The sequence below is a fragment of the Ovis canadensis genome, chromosome 1, assembly GCF_042477335.2.
Source record: "Ovis canadensis isolate MfBH-ARS-UI-01 breed Bighorn chromosome 1, ARS-UI_OviCan_v2, whole genome shotgun sequence".
Taxonomy (NCBI): Eukaryota; Metazoa; Chordata; class Mammalia; order Artiodactyla; family Bovidae; genus Ovis; species Ovis canadensis.
This window is the reverse complement of record NC_091245.1, coordinates 107397911-107417787: the sequence shown is the minus strand read 5'-3', so window position 1 is coordinate 107417787 and position 19877 is coordinate 107397911. Positions and strand designations below refer to the sequence as shown.

General features: G+C 55.9%; 1 protein-coding gene across 1 annotated transcript; it reads right to left on the bottom strand.

The window, feature by feature from the left end:
• Positions 1-3143: 3143 nt before the first annotated feature.
• On the bottom strand, positions 3144-16737 carry BCAN (brevican). Its single transcript, XM_069583435.1, has 13 exons — positions 16647-16737; positions 15586-15960; positions 15140-15314; positions 14708-14835; positions 13704-13997; positions 11519-11752; positions 10313-10960; positions 6805-6912; positions 5968-6126; positions 5282-5364; positions 4782-4926; positions 4003-4193; positions 3144-3675 (listed from the first exon to the last, which is right to left on the bottom strand). Exons 1-13 carry the CDS (start codon positions 16735-16737, stop codon positions 3568-3570), a joined length of 2739 nt encoding a protein of 912 aa, XP_069439536.1. The 3' UTR covers positions 3144-3567.
• Positions 16738-19877: the final 3140 nt, after the last annotated feature.

Below are 19877 nucleotides of genomic sequence, written 5' to 3'. Positions count from 1 at the left end.
ATCTCTCCTGGATTCCCTCTTTTCCTATTGGCCTCATTTGCCTGGAAGTTCTGTGTTGAAGAGAACTTCGGTTTACCTTGATGGGGATAAAGGTGCAGATAGACATTCTTGCCAAGGATACTAAGAATCCTTAGATGCCACTTGGGGTCCAAAGAACATGGGCCTGGGGGTGTAGGCTGCTCCTTGGCTCCAGTCCAAAGTGATCAAGCAACAGGCTTCCCTCTGTTAACAGCTTCTAAAGACCTCGAGGAAGAATCATCAGGGAATAAACACAGAGGCCACAAAATCTACCCACTCAGACTGTTGACAAGAGCCTAGAGTCTTTCAGTGGGGAGTTTCCTCCCGGAGTTCTTCCTTCTCCCTCTTTGCTTTCCTCTCCTCTCCTTCCCAACCCTTTTCCCCTGCTCTGCCCCAGGCTTTCAGGTCTCCCTTCCCAGGAGGAAGCAGGCAGTTTTACAGGAGGCAGACAGGAAGTGAGGTCTCAGGAAGGGCCTCGAGCCTGGGGAACAGAGGAAGCTTTCCGTTGCTGGAAGCCGGGTACCTGGCCCCTCACTCCAGCCAGGGTCTGACTGCAACTCCTGGGGAAAGCTCTCCCGCCCACGGGGGTCTGACAGGCTGAGCATTTTTGGAAGTCTTTGGGAGCTACTGCGTCGCAGAAGGCAGCCAAGACAATGGGGCCCTGTCTCTCTCTGCACAGGAGACAGGCTCACAGACTGGGACAAAGGCTCCAGTGAGGTCAGGGCAGGGTGCGGGAGTTGGAGTGGGAGAGTGGGAGAGGAATGGGGAAGGGGGTGTGGGTCAGAGCAGCCTGAGCAAAGCCGGGGACTCTGGCGGATGGAGGACCTCTGGAAAACCCACCTCCCTGGGCTCTCAGGCCCATCCTCAATGCTCAAGCTCCTCATCTAGGCTGGGCCTCCTCTCTCCACGTAGACCCAGACATCGTCCGACCTGCTTCAACCCCAGGGGAAAGGAAACCCTGTGGGGGACCCCATTTTAGACATGTGGGAAGGTGGCTGGGAGCCTAACCCCATATCCAGGGGCTTGGTCAGCTGTCTGCTGTGTCCTGGAGGCAGAGGTAGATACAGGTAGGTCCCTATTCGAGCTGCCCAAAGAGATGGGGCTGACACTCCATGAGGGGCCAAGTCCCCCTATTCAAGCCAAGAGAGGCCACACACACACACACACACACTGGTCCAAGGGTTAGTTCCTGTACAGGGTGCTGAGTCATCCCTAGACCAGCTCTCCCTTCCCCAGGAAGCCCAACAAAGCCAGGAGCAGGCTTCCGTTTCCGGCAGCCCTGCCTAAGCAGCTCAGCAGGTGTCAGGGGAAGAAGGGGGAGGATTCTCGCTCCAGCCCTCTATCTACCTCTGAAACTCTCTTCATCCACCGATCAGTGATGGTGGATCCCTGCCTACTGCTGTCCTGGAGATTCAGAGAGAAAGCTGATGAAAAGGCTGGGAAACCAAGGCCCCTTCCAGCTCACCACCAGGGTCTCTCGGGGAGATTCAACCTGCTACCTAAACTCTATCTCTGTGAGGATATGTTTCTCAGACAACCTCCCTTAAGAACCCGAGGACAGACACTGCCCCTTCCTCAGCCTTCTTTTCAGACCCCATCTTCAAAGGCCCACTTTGGCCTTGATCCACTTACAATTCCAGCTTAGTGCTCTTGACCTCCCTAACGGTGCAGTGCGTGGGCAACTGCAGGGTAATACAGGGTAAAGCGGGGTTCTGCTCTGGCCCCAGGATCACCTTCCCAGCAGCTCCATAAGGCACAGTTCCGCTCCCTAGCCATGCTAGGCTGGGTCACATGGGGAGGGCAGAGGCTGGGACAGGAGAGCCTGGGGTGAAGAGAGGAATGTGGTGCTTGGTGGTAGGTAGGTCTGGGAGGCCGGTGCTGGCGTCTCAGAGATCAGCTGGCTTGGGGTTTACATACCTGGGGAAGGCCCAGCTAGGCAGGAATGGCCTGGGAGCCCCTAGCTGCCCCAAACAAGCACTTGCCTTTCTCTGTCCTCTCTCTCTTCTCTGGGTCTCTTCATATCGCCCTCTCTAAACTTCTTGCTCCTCTGGGTCTGTCTCCCTGTCCTTTAGTTTTGTCCGGTTTTACTGACTTCTACAAAAGGGGACAAGAAATGCCTGCTTGTATGAATGTGGTGCCACAGTGGGCACAAGCAGAAGTGTGTACACACGTGTATTCACGAGTGTGGCCAAGTGTGGTTAAGTGTGAGCAACGGCAGCAATAAGATTCACCCCCGTCAGGAAGACAGACGGCATCCTAACACACACTTTCACCAGGAGGCACAAGAAGGCACAATTCAGTGCCCTGCGATGAGGTACACACACACACACACCACACACAGCCGGTCATTCTCTTTTCAGTGTTCAGAGAATGACCTCATCATCTCATTCTCCGCTGACTCACAGACCCCAGGGCCAGCTCAGCCTGGCCGGAAGCCCTACCCTCCCCCTGTCCCTAGCCCCGCAGCCAGCCACCCCGCTTCTCTTCCAGGGCACTCCTCAGAAAGACAGATCCCCGGCGCCCCCTGGCGGTATCCTGGGACTCCTACAGGTCGGTTCCACGCACGCACGCGCACACGGGCACGCTCAGGCCGACGTGCCTGCAGCCGCAGCGCCATCTGCTGGCCACAGCCTATGGCCCTCGCAGGTCATTCTCCAGAGCCCTGCGGGAATGGGGACTCTCTACTCTGTGCTTGTTTCCTTGTTCCTGCATCTCTCCTGCTCGAATACGCCTGCTTGAGTGTAACCCCCTTCGTTCCCTTCACGCTCACACTCCTTGAGAGAACTCCCCTCTAGAACCTCAGAATGGGGACACCAGGCACCCACCTCTCTGCCTTCCTCTCTGAACCCTCAGCCCCTTTCTCCCCAGACTGAACTCCAGTCTGCTTTACTGGACACTCCGGGCACTCCAGCTTCTTCCAAATATCCTTATGCTGTTTCCCAAACCCCGTGTTTCATTCACTCCATAAACACTGGACTATTCTGTGCCATGAACTCATATCCACTGACATCTTGACTTCACTGACCTTCAGAAACTAATACACACAGAAGGTCTATATATCCTGTGAGGCCCGGCCCAACTCCACTTTTTTCTCTCTCTTTCACACACACACACAGGCATCAGACTTGCTTGGGCTCAAATGCAGCTTTATTTTCTGCTTGTTTTACAGGTACCCCATCCTGCAAACCCATTCTCTTGGGAAACTGAGAATGAGTGGGCACAGGGGCCTCCAGGGGAATGGAGGGGACAGGATGGCTGGCAAGGAGAGGGCAGTTGAGGCACTTAGAGACCTACTCAAGGCCCTGAGGGAAAAATCTGAGGCCCAGAAGAGGAGTGAGAAGGCCTAAGGCAGGACTGGAGATGCCCAGATATTGATATTACAGAAAAAGCCAAACGGATTTTTGGCCAACCCAGTATTTCCCCGAAGCCCCTCCAGGCACTGCCACATGGAATTCAGCTGCACCCCTCTCATGCTGTCACTCCCCGTGGCGGAAGAGCACGGGTCTAGGGAGGGTTGGTGGCAGAGGGCAGTGCCAGGGGCCTTGCCCCTTAGGGGCCTGGAGCAGGATTGGGAGAGGGGTTCAACCGTGCCTTCCAGTGCCCCACGAGCCTCCTCTGACGTCCTTCTTGGGCCTCTATTGGGCGCAGAGCTCGAGCCTGGGAAAGACACACACTCACCCTCCACCCTTGGGCCCCTTTTCTTTTCTCTCCTCAGAGTCTGCCCTCTCGTGTTCTTGCTCCTTGACCTCTGATCTCATCAAAACACTTTCCCTGGCTCAGCCCTTAAGAGCCCAGACTGTGGCTGCATAGTCTCAGACAGCAGCGCTGAAGAGGACCCCAAGAGCATTCAGCCCACCTCCTCTGTGCCCCAAAAGAGCAGTAGTGATGACTCCAAGTTTACCTAGCCAGCGACGGGCAGACTTAGGACTGGAGCCCAAGGCTATATGGGCTAGTGTCTCCCACCTTTCTCCTCCTGGCACTCACAGGCCTGTGGGGCACACAGGAGATCTGGGGGGGCCCCCAGCGACCATTCTCCTGGCAGCGGATCAGCGGTAGGTTGCGCTGAGTCAGTCCCTCCCGGCACCGGTAACGAAGCACTGTGTCGACTTCATAGCGCAGCCGTGGGCGGCCAAATACCTGAGCCAGGGGCAGCTCTGGTGGGGGCCCACAGGACACTGCAAGGAGAACACAGTCAGGAACTGGGAACCCGGCTCAAACCGTCCCCAGAGCTGGGATGAAGGAGGAGAGGAGAAGGCCATGAGCTGACACACAAAGAGGCGGCGGAAGGGCTTCCCTGCTAGCTCAGGGGCAGCGAAGCGCCTGCCCGGGCAGGAGACACGGGCCTGATCCCTAATCTGGGAAGGTCCCAAATGCTGCGGAGCAACCAAGTTCACCACAGCTACTGAGCCTGTGCTCCAGAACCCAGGAGCTGCAACTGCTGAAGCCGGGCGCCGAGGGCTGTGCTTCGCAACGAGAGAGGCCACAGTGCTCCTGCACTGCCGCAGAGAGCAGCCCCCTCACCGCACCTAGAGCACAGCCTGACCAGCAGCAAAGACCCAGCGCGGCCAAAAACAAATACAAGGACAAAACCGTTTAAAAGAGCAGGGGTTCCTAGTGAGCCCGTCTGATTTGCTGTCCTGCCCATGCTCGCAGCCTGGGGCACATTTCCGATTCCTCAGCGTAGTTTTGCACGCTCCTCCTGCACGCACATCAGTTCCAGGACTCCCTGACCCCCACCCCTCCTCCCCCTTGCCTGCCCTCACCCAGCCCCATCTTGCAGGTGTAGGACAGGTGGTAGTTGCAGGGAACATCACTCCATTGTCCCTGATCGTGCCACACCATAACCACGCAGTTCTCTCCGGACAGGAAGTAGCTGTCTGGCTGCCCAGGGTTCCAGTTCTCATAGAGCTGGGAGGGCGAGGGGAGGATGCAGGAGGCAGTGAGGCGCTCCAGGAGCACGGGGAGGAATGGACCTGGAGGACTTGCGGAGAAGGGGGTCGAGGAGGGGCACAAGAGAGGGAAGGCTAGAGGGGTGGGGAGTAGGGGACCCCAAAGGGAAAAAATGTCAGGGGACTTGGGGGTAGGGGTAATGGGAACCAGATGAGAAGAAAAGAGAAGGGGACACAAGGAAGAAGGGCCAGGAAGAGGGAAAGGTACAGGGCCAGGAAAAGGAGACGGAGAGATGGGGGTCACTGGGGGTACAGGGTAGAAGTGCTTCGAAGAAACGACCTAGACCACGTGAGGGGCGGTCGGAACCTCTCACCAGGGGGACACCATCTGACCACAGGAAATCCCCTTCGATGGTCCTGTCATTGAGCCCGATCCACTGGTACTCCCGGTATCGATCTGGGGAACAACCGCAGAGGAGACGAAAGTGTGCAGTGAGCTCCGCTGCCAGCAGAGGGCGGCCATTCCCCGTCACTGAGCGGTCTGTGGGCGCTCGCGGGGCAAGTCCGCGCAGTCCCAAATCCACGCTTCCCGGTATCCTTATTTCTCCCTCCAACCTCTGCACACGGGCAGGAAGGAAGACAGGGGCGTAGGGGTGAGGGAAGAGGAAAAATATCACTAGGGCTAGAAAAGGGAAACTCTGGAAAAGTAAAAACTTTCAATAGCGTCAGAGTCGGGGAGAGTAGATGGAGGCAGGAGAGCCAGGGAGGTGGGGAGCGATTATAAACGAGCCCCCAAGGAACCACTAGGCTTATGCAGGAGTATTTTGTGCGTATTTCTCAGCCCTCCCCTGCCAGAAGCCCCACTGCCCACGTGTGGAGTGAGAAGGAGGGAGACAGGAAGGAAAAGTGAATGAATGAATGAGGTAAGCCAAGTAGTGAGCACCTGAATGAGTGTATAAGGGAGTTAATTAACACACGCTTTGACTGACTGATGAGTGAGTGAATGTGTGGATGAGAGAACAGGTGACGAGGGTCGCCTCCCTCCCTGTCCCCAGCCCACTGTTGATGAAGTCCTGTTCCTCCGGCGTGCTGATGCTGGCGAGGTGCGCGCCGTACATCCGGCACTTGTTCTCCGCCTCCTCCCAGCTCCTTCGGGTCGAAAAGTGCTTGTAGCAGGCGCCCTGGAAGGCGTCCCAACCGGGGCTGCAGAAGTGGAGGCCTGGGACACAGAAGAGCAGGCAGCTTAGCGGGGAGGACCCCAGAACTCTTGAGAGGCTGGGTCCCCAGACAGGGAGACTGGGCTCCTCCCACCGCCGCAGGCCGAGGGGGCGGGGCTGAGGGCGGGAGGGCGGCGCCCGAGAGCGAGCGCCGGGTTAGGAGCTGGCAGGGCCTCCTGCAGGGCGGCCCCATGCCTTCCTTCTCTGCAGCGAGAGAGACCATGGTGAAGGCTGGAGTCCCGACCTGGGTCTCCGCCATCCTCCATCCGAAAGAAAAGCCGAGGCTTCCTCTCCTCCCAGGAGAATGGAGACCGACAAGTACTGACTGTGCCTGCCAAGTTCCAGGCTCACAGACTCCCAGAGAGAGTCATTTTTGGTTCCACTTAACAGATAAGGAAATTGAGGGTAGGCCTCAGAGAAGTTGTGTGATTTGTCTAAAATGGTAATTCATTATCTGCGTTTCCACCGCAGGAGGCCTAAGTTCATCCCTGGTAGGGAACCGAGATCCCGCCAGGCGCACGGTGTGTCCAAGGGCAAGGACAACAAATGGAGGTTCATTAATGACAGGTCCAAAGGGGAAGTGTCCCCTTCCCCCTCTGCCCCCCTCCCCCAGAACTAGTGCACTGTGGCAGGGCCTAGGCTTCAGATCTCCCCCAACCACAGCCCCTCAACACACTCACCAACATCGCACAGGTCCCCCCCATAGCCAGGCAAACACAGGCAGCGGACCCCCTCCTCCTCCTCCAAGCACGTCCCACCATTGTGGCAGGGGCTGGGGACACAGTCACCTGAGGGGGAGAGAAGTGAGGTGTGGGGGCAGGGGAGCGCAGCTCTGCAGCCAGCCCTCCAGCCCTGACTCCCGTGTCCTGGGGGCTGTCACAGCATCTCAGTGTTCTCCCTGAAGCCTGAGTTCTGGGTTTCTCCTCTCCTCACTGCCCCCGTTTCAGCACCGGCTCAGTCCTATGCTGGTCACTGTCATGTCCGCCAGTGTGGGCTCTAACAGGGACCAAGGGGATGTGTCCAGGAAAGCTCTCAGGGTATAACTCCACCAAGGGGAAAGATATCGGGCTATCAGTCATGCATCCTGGACTCTTACCTAGCTTCTGGCTCTGCTGGGTGACACTGAGATGGTCACCTTACTTCTCTAGGTCTAGAGTTTAGTCCCCCAGCCCCTGTCATTGCGCCAGGTCTTAGCATGATTCTGTGTAGTCTACATAGGCTGGGTGGAACTGAAGGAGAGGAGAGTCACCATAGCAACAGTAAGTTGTGACCTGCCTTTTACTGCTTCTGAGACCTGATGCCGGGGTGCTCCGGGAGGGAGCTAACCCCCTCCTCCTGCTATCCATTGGGCAGTCAGGCCCAGAAGCTGCTGGGGGAAGATCCAATGTACTTCCCTCACTCTATGCCCTCTCCTTCCCCACTGCCCCCAACCCATCCCAGGAATGGAGCCCAGTAGCTCGCCCTGTCCTGCAGCACTGCAACATTCTCTCAACATCATCCAACCTCTTTGCCTCTCCTTCTTATCTCTTCAGACTCTCCCCCCTCACCAGGCTCCCCTTCCCCCCTCCACTTGGGGCCTCCTGAAGGTTCCCCCAGCCTAGAAACCCTTTCAACTCCTTCCTTCCGGTTTCCTCTCCTCCAGGCAGTCTTCTTGGATTAACACACTACCCTGAAGGCCTGCAATCTGTTATCTAGGTCCAGCTCCAGCTGGCTAGGCCATCTGCCTCCTTTTCTGGACTCTCTCTCAGGATGCTGGGTGGCTGCCCCTACACTGGGCCTGGGTGCTGAAGGGGCTGACAAATTTGACTGTTTTCTGTTCCAGATGACCGGGAGAAGATGACCTCACAGACTGACGGGACAGGTCAGGGTTCTCAGCCCAGCTTGGGGCGGGACCTTCAGACCATGCCATCCACTCTTAGAGGCCAAAGCCAGGGCCCACAATGCTTCACTCTGGCCCGAGATCCCACTGCCTGGTGGGGATCAGAGCAGAGGTGGGGGAGGAGGAGCTGGAGTTGCTTCAAAGAATTTTTCTGGGATGACCTAGCTGTTTTGGGTAAAATGAATCAGCTGTTCCAGCACCACTCCCCCTGTCATCACCCCTTCTGCCAACAGTTTCTTCCAATCTGGTGTTGCTGCCTCCCAGGGCAAAGCAGGGAGGGGAGGGGTTTTACTTAACTCTTTAAGCACCAGGCCCTACAGCAGGTAGGAGTCCTGAACTCCCTTTCCATTCCTCACACTTTTCTGTTCCCCCAGTGGTCCTCTCTGCCCAACCCTCCAATCCTGGCGGACAAAGACTCTCAAACTTGGTCTGTGGAGTCCCACCCAAGCCAAAGTTCCCTCTCCCTGGCTGTGAGTGGCAGAACCTGACCAGGAGAGGAGGCTGTATTGGCGGTGAAAGAACTTCTCAAGACTTTCTGGTATTCCCATCCCCCCACCCCTTTTGGATCAACTATTATACACACTCAGAAAGTTCTCCCTGCCTTCCTGCTGCAATAGCGGACTGGAGGACCACTCACTCATCCCCCAGGTGGGGTAACTAAGACACCACTGATACTTCCAACGATGCTCCTCTCCCACCAAAGCCCCTTCCTGCCCAACGCAGTACTGAACTCCAAGGCCAGCTGGGCAGGGAGCCAGTAGTCAAAAGGCATGAGCCCAGGTGTGATGCAGAGACCCTGAGCCCACCCTGGACCATCTAGAAGAGTGGTCCTGGGACTAGGAGGATCCCAGCCTTCTCCAGAGATCTCCATGTGGAAATTCAGCCTTCACTGAATAGGTAGCGCTTCTTGCTCTCAGACCCCAAAACCTAACTCCCCATTCCCCCTCCCCCCACACTTTCCATCTTCCCCTGCTGATCTGTGTCTTCTCCAGCATTAGCAACTTTGAGATCCTTTGAGTTGAGGGAGGGTAAAATAGGGGGTGAGGGTAGTCATTAGCACAGGAGTTAGTGGAGGAGGGAGAGATCATGGGCGTGAAAGTGAGATTCCAACCCCCGTGGATGTTTGCAGGAGGGGAACAGGCTCTTGGGGCACCTGGATGCCAGGGAACGGCCTCCACGCTAGGATGTGCTCTCTCTGTCAGTACCCTGTGTGTGCGGCTCTAGATGGGGGCCAAGAGGATGGATCAGAAGCGAATACAAAGGGACACATACACACACACGCGGGCACACACACATGCACACACTCTGGGCTGCAGAGGTTTCTCCCTGTCAGAAGTGAGGGACTACGACTCCCACACCCACATACTGACAGACAAAGACGTCTCTGGGGTAACGTGTGGATCTCAGGAGACAGGAAGGGAGGCAGAGACAAGCCTGAGGAGAGCATGAAGGAACAGCAAGGGGCTGTTAGACTGCTAGGACAGGAAAGGGTGCAGGCTGAAGACGGAAAGGAAGAGGCACAAAGACACACAAAGACCCAGGGAGAGAGACAGAGAGACAGAGATGGAACCACAAGAAGCACCAAAGAGCTACCCAGCACACAAATCCATGGAATGAAAGGGGCAAACAGCTGGGGGTGGAGACAGAGGGTGCCAGAGTTCTGGTTATAAAGCAGTTTAATAGAGATTTATTTCCAAGGCTTGTTTCCATGAAACAGTTGAAAAAAGTACTTCATAGAAGTAGTTGCTTAAGGCTCTGTGGGGATAAGGGCTTTCCTGGACCCCAAAGGTTGAGAGGTGGGAACGGGACTCCAGGCTCCCTGATACCAGTGGGAGGCAGCTGAAGTGGGGAGGCATACAGGATGGGGAGGGAGCAGCAGGAGATGGGCCTGGGCCTTGAAGAATGCAAAAGGCTACGAGGGCACCCACTGAACAAGGCCTGAGGGTGCTCTGTGGGGCCAGTGAGATGTGAGTCACAGGTAGAGAACTGAGGCTAGGAGAAAGTTCCACGTGGTTGGTGGTGGGACTGGGGGTCACAGTGAGGATTTCAGAAAGGGGGAGAGGTCACAGGGTGGGAGTCACGGAGTTGGGGGTTATAAGGTGAGAAGTCAGAGAGCTGGGATGGTAGTCACAAAGTGGGGCATCCAGGATTGGAAGCCTGCAGGTAGAGGTGGGTAGGAGAATGAAGGTAAAGGACGAGAGAGTCTGGGGCAATGGTGGGTTAAAGGACTATGGGTCAGGTGATCCAGAGCTGCAGGGGGAGGAAGAGGAGGAGGATAAGGAGGGAGGCTGAGCCTTGGGCAGAGTTACCTGATGAGGGGGCCACGGCCACTCCACCACGGCTGGCACTGTCAGTGGGCAGCACCGGCTGGGCACGCACTGAAGTCCCTGCTGGGACAGTTCTTCTGGAATTCTCTTCAGAGGGGCTCTCCAGATCCCTGGTATCCCCAGGGGCCCGTGTGGCTGGAAGCAGGGAAGGGGCACCCTCGGAGCTTCCTGTCTCCTCACTCTCTCCTCGAGGGGCCCCAGAGAGCTCAGGACCTCCAGTCTCCTCCTCTCTCTCTCTTGCCCCAACCGGAGTGGAAGGTGGTGGGGATGCCAGGTTCCCTTCCCTGGGAGTGGGCAGGGTCTTGGTGGGTGGCCCAAGGACCCTTGGAGGCCTGGGAGCCTCTGGGTCGTCATAGGGTGGTGGTGATGCACCAGGCTGGAGGGCAGCCCTCACTGGAGGGGATGCCTGGGTGAGTGACTCCTCTGGAGCTGGCTCAGTGGGGAGAGGGGCCTCTGGGTCCACGCTGCTGAGCTCACTGGGCCAGGCCCACAGGGCCTTATCCTCCACCTCCTCCTCTTCTTCTTCCTCTTCTTTCTCTTCTTCACCCCTGTATTTCTCTTCTTGCTCCAACACCTTGCCTTCCTCTTCTGAGGACCCCAGCGGAGGCACAATGGATTGGGTTTCGAATTCTAGGCAAAGCACAGATGATTCAGCACCAGGGACAGCACCCGCCAGAGGACAGGAAGAAGGAAGGGGCAGCGGGGAGAGAAGTGGGGCTGGGGAGGGTGAGCCCTGGGGGAGAGGCAAGAGGCTGCCCTGGGGAGGAATTGTCTTTGCTCTGAACCAGAAGAATTTCAACCAGAGCTGCAATATTGAGGCAACACTTGAGAAGGCTCTGTGAGCTGTCATTAGTCCAGGAAAACCTGGTGGTTGCAGCTCCCTCTACCAGTCTGTTGAAATTCTGTTTATTTTGGGTAGGTGTTGGGGGGGAGGGACCAAAGAAAGGAGATCCTTCCTTCCCAAAGGGCAGCTCCTTAGTCCAAGCATCTCCAGACCTAGCTATTTGGGAGTGGGCTCTGCTGGAAAGGCAAAGGTTGGGAGAGGGACAAGGGTGGTGCCTTGCACTACTGTGCTGTTGAGAGGGCAGAGCCACGGTGGGGACAACCCCGGCCTCAGCCCAGGCCAGCCCCTTCTGCCGCTAACTTCTTCCAGGCAAAGACAACCCCAGGATGAGAGATTTGAGTTACCTAGGAGGGTTCTAGGGGCCTCCGCTGGGTCTTCTGGAGTGGAGCTTCCACCACCTCCATCCTCTATAATGGGAATGGAGTAGATGGCTCCTCGCGACTCGCTTTCCACAGCTTCCTGGGGCAGCTTCAGTTCCTCCAGGGTCTCAGTCACTGTGACAATGGACTCCAGTGCATCAGAGGCCAGGTCAGAGCCTGGGTTGGCTGCCTCAGGGATGGCAGAAGGCTGGGCAGAGTCTGTGGCAGAAGGAAAGTGCCAGTGGGAGGTTAGAGAGGTGGCTCTCCCCCCAACCCATGCCTGCATGTGAGGGCTCTGGGTTAGATTCAGAGATCATGGAATTCTCTTAATTCTCTCTCATCCTCTCTGTGGAGTACTCACAGAGCCCAGGGAGCACCCCAGGACTTCATCACTCATTCCTCAAGCATTAACCAAGTGTCCACTAGGCACCATGCCAAGCAATCTCCTGGGCACTGGGGACAGAGTGCAGAGCCAAATAGCATGATTCCTGCCCCTACAGAATTCATTATATTCTAGATACAGATAAGCAAATAAACATACATTATAATTTTACCATCTAAAGAACAATTAAGCAGAGTAAGGAGATGGGAAGTACTGCTTTAGATAGACTGGTAAAGAAAGGCTCAGGAGAGAAGTCATCCCTTGGAGACAGAAGGATGAACAGAACAGCCTCAGCACTGTGGGACCCTGGGTTTGGGGCAAGGTGAAGGATCCCAGTCATTCTAAGACTTTAGAAATGGATGGGGACAGGCTGCCATCACCACAGGAGAGCTGAAGGACAGAGAACAGGAAGGACATTCCACCATCACCACCAGACGATCTCAGTGTTGGGGCAAAAGGGCAAAGGATGAGCAGATGTATCATTTCAGGATCTGCTCTCTGCAAATAACCAGAGGTTTAGAATGAATTGACTTGTCCCTGGGGAAGGGAACCAAGAGCAGAAAACCAATGAAGGGAAGGTGGAATTGGGCTAAGAAAAGCCCTGGGGGCTGTCCTTGCTCAGCCACACAGGACAGGACAGCATGTCCTGCCTGCCTCTGTCACCTGCTCATACCAGACAAGCAAACCTGCGCCCTAAGCCGCTTCTGTCCCCACCTGCTCCCCACTCTAGTCATCCTCTTCCCTAGCCCCGTCTCCTGATTCAGTTCCTCTTTCCATTTCGTCCCAGAATAGTGCTTGGCACATCATTATAATCAGTGTTAGAAGTGTTAGCTACTGTTATTATAATTATCATCATCACCATTATCCATGTTCCAGTAAGCCTATTCAGATGGACCTGTCTTCCTGTGGACTTGACTTCTCTACTCCACCCAGACTCAGGCCAAAGCTGTCTGGAGATCAGTCCCAGAGGAAGTAAAGCTTTTCTCCTAGTCTTTCCTCATGCTGGGAGGGAGACATCTTGTCTTCACTCAGACGGGGGCTCCCATGGCAGAAGCTGCATCTTCCTCCTTCAGACCAGGGGCTCCCTGAGGGAAAAGACTGATTCTTCTCCCCCCATTTCTGCCTCCAGCAGAAATACCAGTACTAGTACGACTGAAGTACCAGTACTACTGAAGGCTCCCAGCTGGGGCAAGGACTCAGATACTCTGTGGCAATGCCTCCCTGACTGCAGTCACCCTTGGCCTGGGCCCTGTGCCTCCCCTCTAGCTCTCAGTATAAGACGTGGGCGGGAAGCCGTCTCTACACCCAACTGTCCTTAAGGATCTGCTCCCTGTGAGGGGTGGGGGATTACGTCTGTCCATCAGTATTTGGTGTTAAAGAGTTGATACCTTCAAGCTTAAGCTAAAGGCTCTGGAAACCCCACTGAGGGCTCTGAGGATATTTGGTTAACTGAAGTGGATTACTTCTTGGATTCAGAGAATGTTGGTTATCTCTGCTCTGTTCATGAGCTGACCAGAGATGGAGACATGATTGGCAGCCCAACAGGGGAGAGGTGGTGTTGCAACAGAAAGAACAAGGTAAGAACTACTGATATGGGTGCAGCTTAGGCAATGCAGAGAGGTGAGCCCTCCTTGAGGCCACACAGACCAAGTCAGAGGGCACTACCTGCAGCACCAGGAGGCAAATGGCAAAGACCCAAGAGAAACTGGTCAGGGCCGAGGTGGGACTGGAGGGCTCGACTCTGCCTGCCTGAGATTGGTCTCAGCCTCTGCAAGGGAGTGGGCTCACCTCGGAAGCAGTAGACGTTGAAGCGGCTGTGCTTGTTGGGGAAGCCGGTCTGGTTGGGGAAGAGGAAGAGAGTCTTGACACCAGGGAGGCCCCCACCACAGCGCTGGCTGGGGGTGATGATGGGGTAGCGCACACTGCCATCAGCCAGCCAGCCAGGGCTGCAGCGGTCCAGGCCACCATCCCAGGCTGCATACAGCTGGCCAGTGGTTGCAATCTTAGCACCCCGCTCCTGGCAGTATGTCCGTGCCTCCTCCAAGGTCAGCTTTTCTGGAGGGGCACCCAGGAACAGCTCTCCTGGGGAGGAAGAAGAGGCTGGGTTACCAGGAAGGTAGCTCCTTCCATCCGGGGCTCCCACTGGGACTCTGGACGAGCTCCTCTGGGCCTCAGTTTTCTCATCTGTGACATGGAGCCTATCGTCCTACTTCACAGGATCGAAGTCTTGATAGAACCTTAAGATGGATAACACTGCTCAAAGGAACCTGGCCCAACTTCCTCATTCTGCAAAGAAGGAAACTGAGGCTCAAAGATGCTAAAATGTAAAGAGATGTATGGAACCTTCTGGTGGGTCTGATGATAAAGAATCAGCCTGCAATGGGGGAGACTCGGGTTTGACCCCTGGATCAGGAAGATTCCCCTGGAGAAGGGAATGGCTACCCACTTCAGTATTCTTGCTTGGAGAATCCCATGCACAGAGGAGCCTAGTGGGCCATATAGTGCATGGGGTCACAAAGAGTCGGACACGACTGAGCCACTAACATTGGTTATCCGCCAAAGAGATGTACACCAGCAGAGTCAAACTCAGTCTCCTATCTCAGCCACCAGTCTGGAGGCTTTGGCTGTGAACTTGTCTCTATAACCGTGTTTGGAGACAGGGACACTGTTTCCCTTACTCCTGGCTGCACACTTAAACACAGTATGGTAAGGTCCAGCAGAGGTCTGGGAGGACCTAAGGGCAGCCCCAGAGACGAGTCTCTTCCCCTGGGAACCTCCCACCCCCCAATCACCATTTAGTTCTTCAGCATAACAGTAAACATCATAGAGGTCATCCGGGTCGACCACTCCGTAGTTCCGGACCCCAGGGAAGCCATCCATGTCTCCATAACAGGCCTCTCGTGGCGTCTGGATGGGATACCTGGGGCGGAGGTACAAATGCCTTCACCAGGAGACGTTCCGTGGTGACCCCCCACCCCCCTCAATCACATTGCTTTCAGTGCAGCCAAGTGTCTTCTCAGCTCTGCAGAAATGCACCCCTGCGAGCACACGGTCCTAACCCGTCAGCTGCAGACCAACTTCATCTCCCACAGGCAGGGAGCCCTATATGGCCCTCCTGAGGCAGCAGCCGGCAGGCCCTGGTAGAACCAGAAGCCACAGCCCTCTCAGAAGTAACAGCCCCCTCAGAAACAACTAGAAATTCGTGGTCGACAGCCCCAGCCCACCTCACGGTCTGGTCGGACAGCCAGCCAGCGTCACACTGTTCATAGCCCCCGAGGTAGGCGGCGTAGAGCTGCTCCGGAGTGGCGATTCGGGCTCCGATGCGGGCACAGGCCTCCTGGGCCCCAGTGAAGGAGAAAGCGTAGCGCGCAGAGCCCTCCCGGTAGAGAAAGACGACCCCTGAGGGGCAGAGAGGACCCTGAGGCGGGATCACCCAGCACACTGACTTCCCCTTACCCTCCTTGTCACTCCCCTGTAGACAAAAGGTAAAGTCCAGATTGCGCTCGCTCTACAGCATGAGGGACTTAATTTAGATTGTGGGTAGAATTTTCCTTCACCTGAAGAAAGAAAGGAGGGAAACTCCTTTTCCAATTCGGTCTGCGCCTTCTAGGTGTCTGCTTCCGCCCCACACAGTGGGCTCCCCTCCCGCTCTCCGTCTCCGACCTCTCACCTTTGACCTTGACCTCCACAGCGTCGCTGCTGTCGTCGATGCCATGCTGGACCTCGCAGCGGTAAATGCCTGAGTCGTTGGGCCGCAGCTCGCTCAGCACCAGGGAGACGTCGGTGAGTGACGCCGGGTAGGCAGGCAGTGCCACGCGGAACCGGTAGGCCTCGCTCACCTTGACGCGTAGGCCCCGCGCCACTAGCACCTCGGCCTCCCGGCCGCCGGACAGGAAGGTCCACTTAACCCGCGGGGAGCCCTGCGCGGCCCGGCGGCTCGGCGACGGCCGCAGGTAGTGGACGTGGCATGGGATGGTGAGGGCGCCGCCCAGCACGCCCTGCAGCGGCGCGTCGCCCGCGATGCGCACGCGGAAGGCCCTGTCCTCTGTGGACGGGCGGAGCCGGCTGGAATTTCGCGTTGTAGATCTGCCGCGCCCACCCCCGGGGTTTCTAAGCCCCGCCCCAGGACCCCGACGCCCCGCCCTCGGGTTCTCGTAACCCCGCCCCCCGCCCTCCCAGGAACTCAGGGCTCCGGCCGGTGAGTCCTGCAAACTCACCTGTAGGTCCCCCAGGCCCACCCCTCAGGGTCGACAGACCCGTCCACAAGTCAGCTAGTTTTGCCCCCAGAGCCTCCCAGTAGCACCCTAGGATTCCTGGGCCCCACTCTGGGTCCTCAAGCCTCACCCCTGGGTCCTGCAACCCTCTTCTCAAAATTTCCCTAGCCTGTTCCCTTCAGAGCCCCTTTCTGCATTTCTCCCAGTTCCATCCCTGTTCAGCCTCGCAGCCCCATTCATCGTCCCGGAGGGTCCTCCATCCTCCACTCTGGAGACCGACAGCCTTGTACCTAGTGCCCCACCCCAGCCCTACTCCCCAGATTCCATCACCCTATCAAGGGCCCACAGATCGTCCCTGATTTTCAAGTGTCGCTGCACAGGCCCTCCCTGACAGTGCTCCCAGTTCCTCCCTGGTCCCTCGAGGCTGACAGAGGTTGCTTAGGGCTAGACAAGAGGCTCCTTCCTACTGCAGGGGAGATGTAGGAGACAAACAGTGGCCCTGAGTGGAGCTGCTTACCTGAGCTGTCTCCTTCCAGAGCATCAGCCAAGGCCGCAGGGATCCAGGCCAGAACCAGGGCTGCCAGGAGGGGCAGGAACAGTGGGGCCATGCTGCAGGATGAGGGAGGGACTGGAGGAAGAAAGATGGGGTTAGACCTCAGGATGGACTTCTGACTCCCCACCGGATCCACATGGATCATACATATCCTGACTCCAGGAGCCCACTGTCCCCACCTCACTATTTATTAACACTACTTCTGATCCCTGTCTCCCCCGAGGGGATTCTTATTCAGAACCAAGACCTGGGTGCTGTCAGCTCACCATGTGACTTCAGGCAAGTTCTTTACTCTCATTAAGGCTTTATTTTCTTACTTGTAAAGGAGCACCATTACTACCACTTCACAGGTTGTGATGAGGCTATGTGCTTTGAGAGTGCATTCCATCAAAAAAGAAAAACAACAAAAACAAATAAACCCTGCATACAGTAAGAGCTCAACACGTGCTTATGGCATATAGCATAATGGCAGATGCTGTTATGCTTAGAGTCCCCTCTGTCCCTCCCAGGCCCAGACTTCTTTCGGCCCTCCTCCTCCCACAATACCCATCCAACCTTTCCTCCCTATACCTTCCTCCCTAGCTTCCTCCAGGAAGACTTCCTAGACTAAACCCAGGCAATGTACAGCTTCTCTCCAGTCTAACCCCTCCTTGACCTCCCCCCTCTACACTGCACCATTACTTATAAGGAAACTCTTCTCTTTACCCCCGAGCATCCTCCACCCCCTCCTCCTTGGCTGCCTTCTTCCTCCTTCCCAGGCTTTCCTTTCTGCCTGGCACGGGCTTTCCCACCGGATCTCCTGGCTCAGAAACCAGCTGGGACAAAGCCCCTGTCTCTGCTAGTCTGGCCTCCATCCAGCCTCTTCCTCCCCCCACACAAGCACCAGGCTAAGGGGGATGTGTGAGAATAAATGAGAGGGACCATTTCCCATCTGCCTTTGGCCATCAGAAGCTCTGAGAACTCAGACTATTCCTACAAAGATCTCAAGGCACTTATTACACTCTCATAATGGATGGATGGGGGTGGGACATTGAGAAAGGGGCTCAGAGAGGGATAGGGTTGAAACTGAGTCCCCAGTGAAACCAAGTCAAGTACCAGGCCAGTGTGCCCCAAGGAGGGAAGGCTGCAGAGCCAACTTCATTTTTAATGGTTGGCCTAGCCTCAAAAAAGCATGGAGTCCCAAACTGCCATGGAATAGGCCGGGGTGCAGCAGGAGAGATGAAGGTTAGACTATAAGCAAGACTTCCTTGACATCAGGCTTCTTCCCACTGGCTACTCCCCATCTTCCCTGACCAATCAGGCTCTTCCCTTGTATATATATATATATCCCATTTCCCGAGGCTGAGCTGGTAGGAAATTACCCTCTTCTCCCAGATTCTCCCAAAGATCCCAGATCCTCCTAAGGACACCTCCCCACCACTATGATCTCCGTTTCCCTGAGTGTGGCTGGGCATCATTTCCTCAGGGGCAGAGGTGGGGGTGGAATGGCAGGAGCCAGATACCCAGAGACTCTCTTTGACCTTTGAGAGGGAGGAGGTTCTTGTTGGGATCCAATCAGAGGATGCTGGGAGCAGCTCTGGGCATGGGAGCACTTGAGAGGACTGCTTTCTGGGGTTGGAGAGGGGACCATTTGGCATGAACAGTCAGTGCCTGCCGGGTGCTTGGGAGACTCTTTTGCCATGCCTTTGAGCTGCGCCAGGTCCTGAGCTAGGCCCCTCTCTGGCGCCTTCCCTCCCCTCTCTCTGGGCTAGAGCTGGAGCTACTCACAGCTCTTTGACGGGCGGCCCAGAAACCCATATAGTTGGAGCCACTCTGGGACCAACACCCTAGAACCTCCTTTCACCCCTGTTATGTAGGTGGGGGAATGAGTGGAGAAAGTCTGAAGCTGATGAGGACCTGGATGCGCTGACTCATGGAGGGTATCCCACCCCTACCTCCAGGATTGGTAGTCACTGATTAGCAAGGCCAAGAGGGTGGCCCTGATTATGCGGTTCTCAGGAGCAGAGAGTCATACACACCTCCCACCCCCTCACCAGTCCCACCAAGCTTGGGCCTCAACCCCTTCCTGGAATAGCCAGGAGTCCTGAGAAAACTTAAGCTTCCCCTCTTTTGGTCCCAGACTTAGACTCAAGGATCCAAGCCTTAGTCTCCATCCCACGCATCCTCCCACCTCCGTTCCATCTTCTCATCCTCCAGAGCTGGACACAGCACTCCATCTCTAACCTCAGGAGCTCAGCAGTCTTCCTGTCCTTTCCCCTGATGCCACACCATTCCTCCGCTCCAGCTTCTGGATTTCTGCCCTTGTGCTGAGTTTCCCCAGCTGTTTGGGAAACTTCCCTCATGTTACATTACCATTCCTGTCTGACGATGGATGTCTATCCCCTCACAGGCTTCATAAATCCAGTCCACAGAAAATCAAGACCAGGCTGTGTGTGCTGTGTGTGTGCACCCAACGCCCACCATCTGCATGCTGAATGTCCACAGGCTGGCAGTTCAAGGTCTGCCCCATAGGAACTGAGCTCCAGTGCTCAGCAGAGTCAGCAGGGATCCGCAGGAGGCTGAACTTCGGTCACCTCAGGAGGGAAGCTTTCAGCTATCCCCTTTGAGGCCATGTGAGGGGCAACAGGAACCTACACAATATCAGTGAGTCCTTAACAGGGCCTACAGGAGTAATTGCAGTCATTGTAAAAAATAGGCTTATTTATTGGAAGCACAACTAATAATATGATTAGCAACATCGCCAGCTGAGCTGTTGTGTAGTATAAAACCTGACATGTGGGTGATGCTGTTATCAACGGCAGTTAGCCATTACAGCATAGGCACTGGTAATACTTGGGGTGGGTCTGTGGGTAACAGTGTCCCTCGATCTCAGTGGTATTATCTGGAATAGGAATAACACAGATACTAATGGTGCTAATAAAATTGATGGCAAATCTTAGTCCGGTTAGAACCCAGTGGGCTGAGCTATTCTGATAGGAAGGGAGTATGGACGTACTTGATGGGGGAGGGGAGTGCTTCCCAGCCCAACAGCAGTGCTAGGAAGGAAAACAGGAGTGGTAACTGGAATTCCAGCTGACAGTTTCTGACTGTCTACCTGAGCCAGGCCTCTTAACTAAATGCTTCCCATGTATGCCTGTGTGTGTGCTAAGTTGCTTCCAGTACTATCTGATTCTTTGCGACCCCATGGACTGCAGC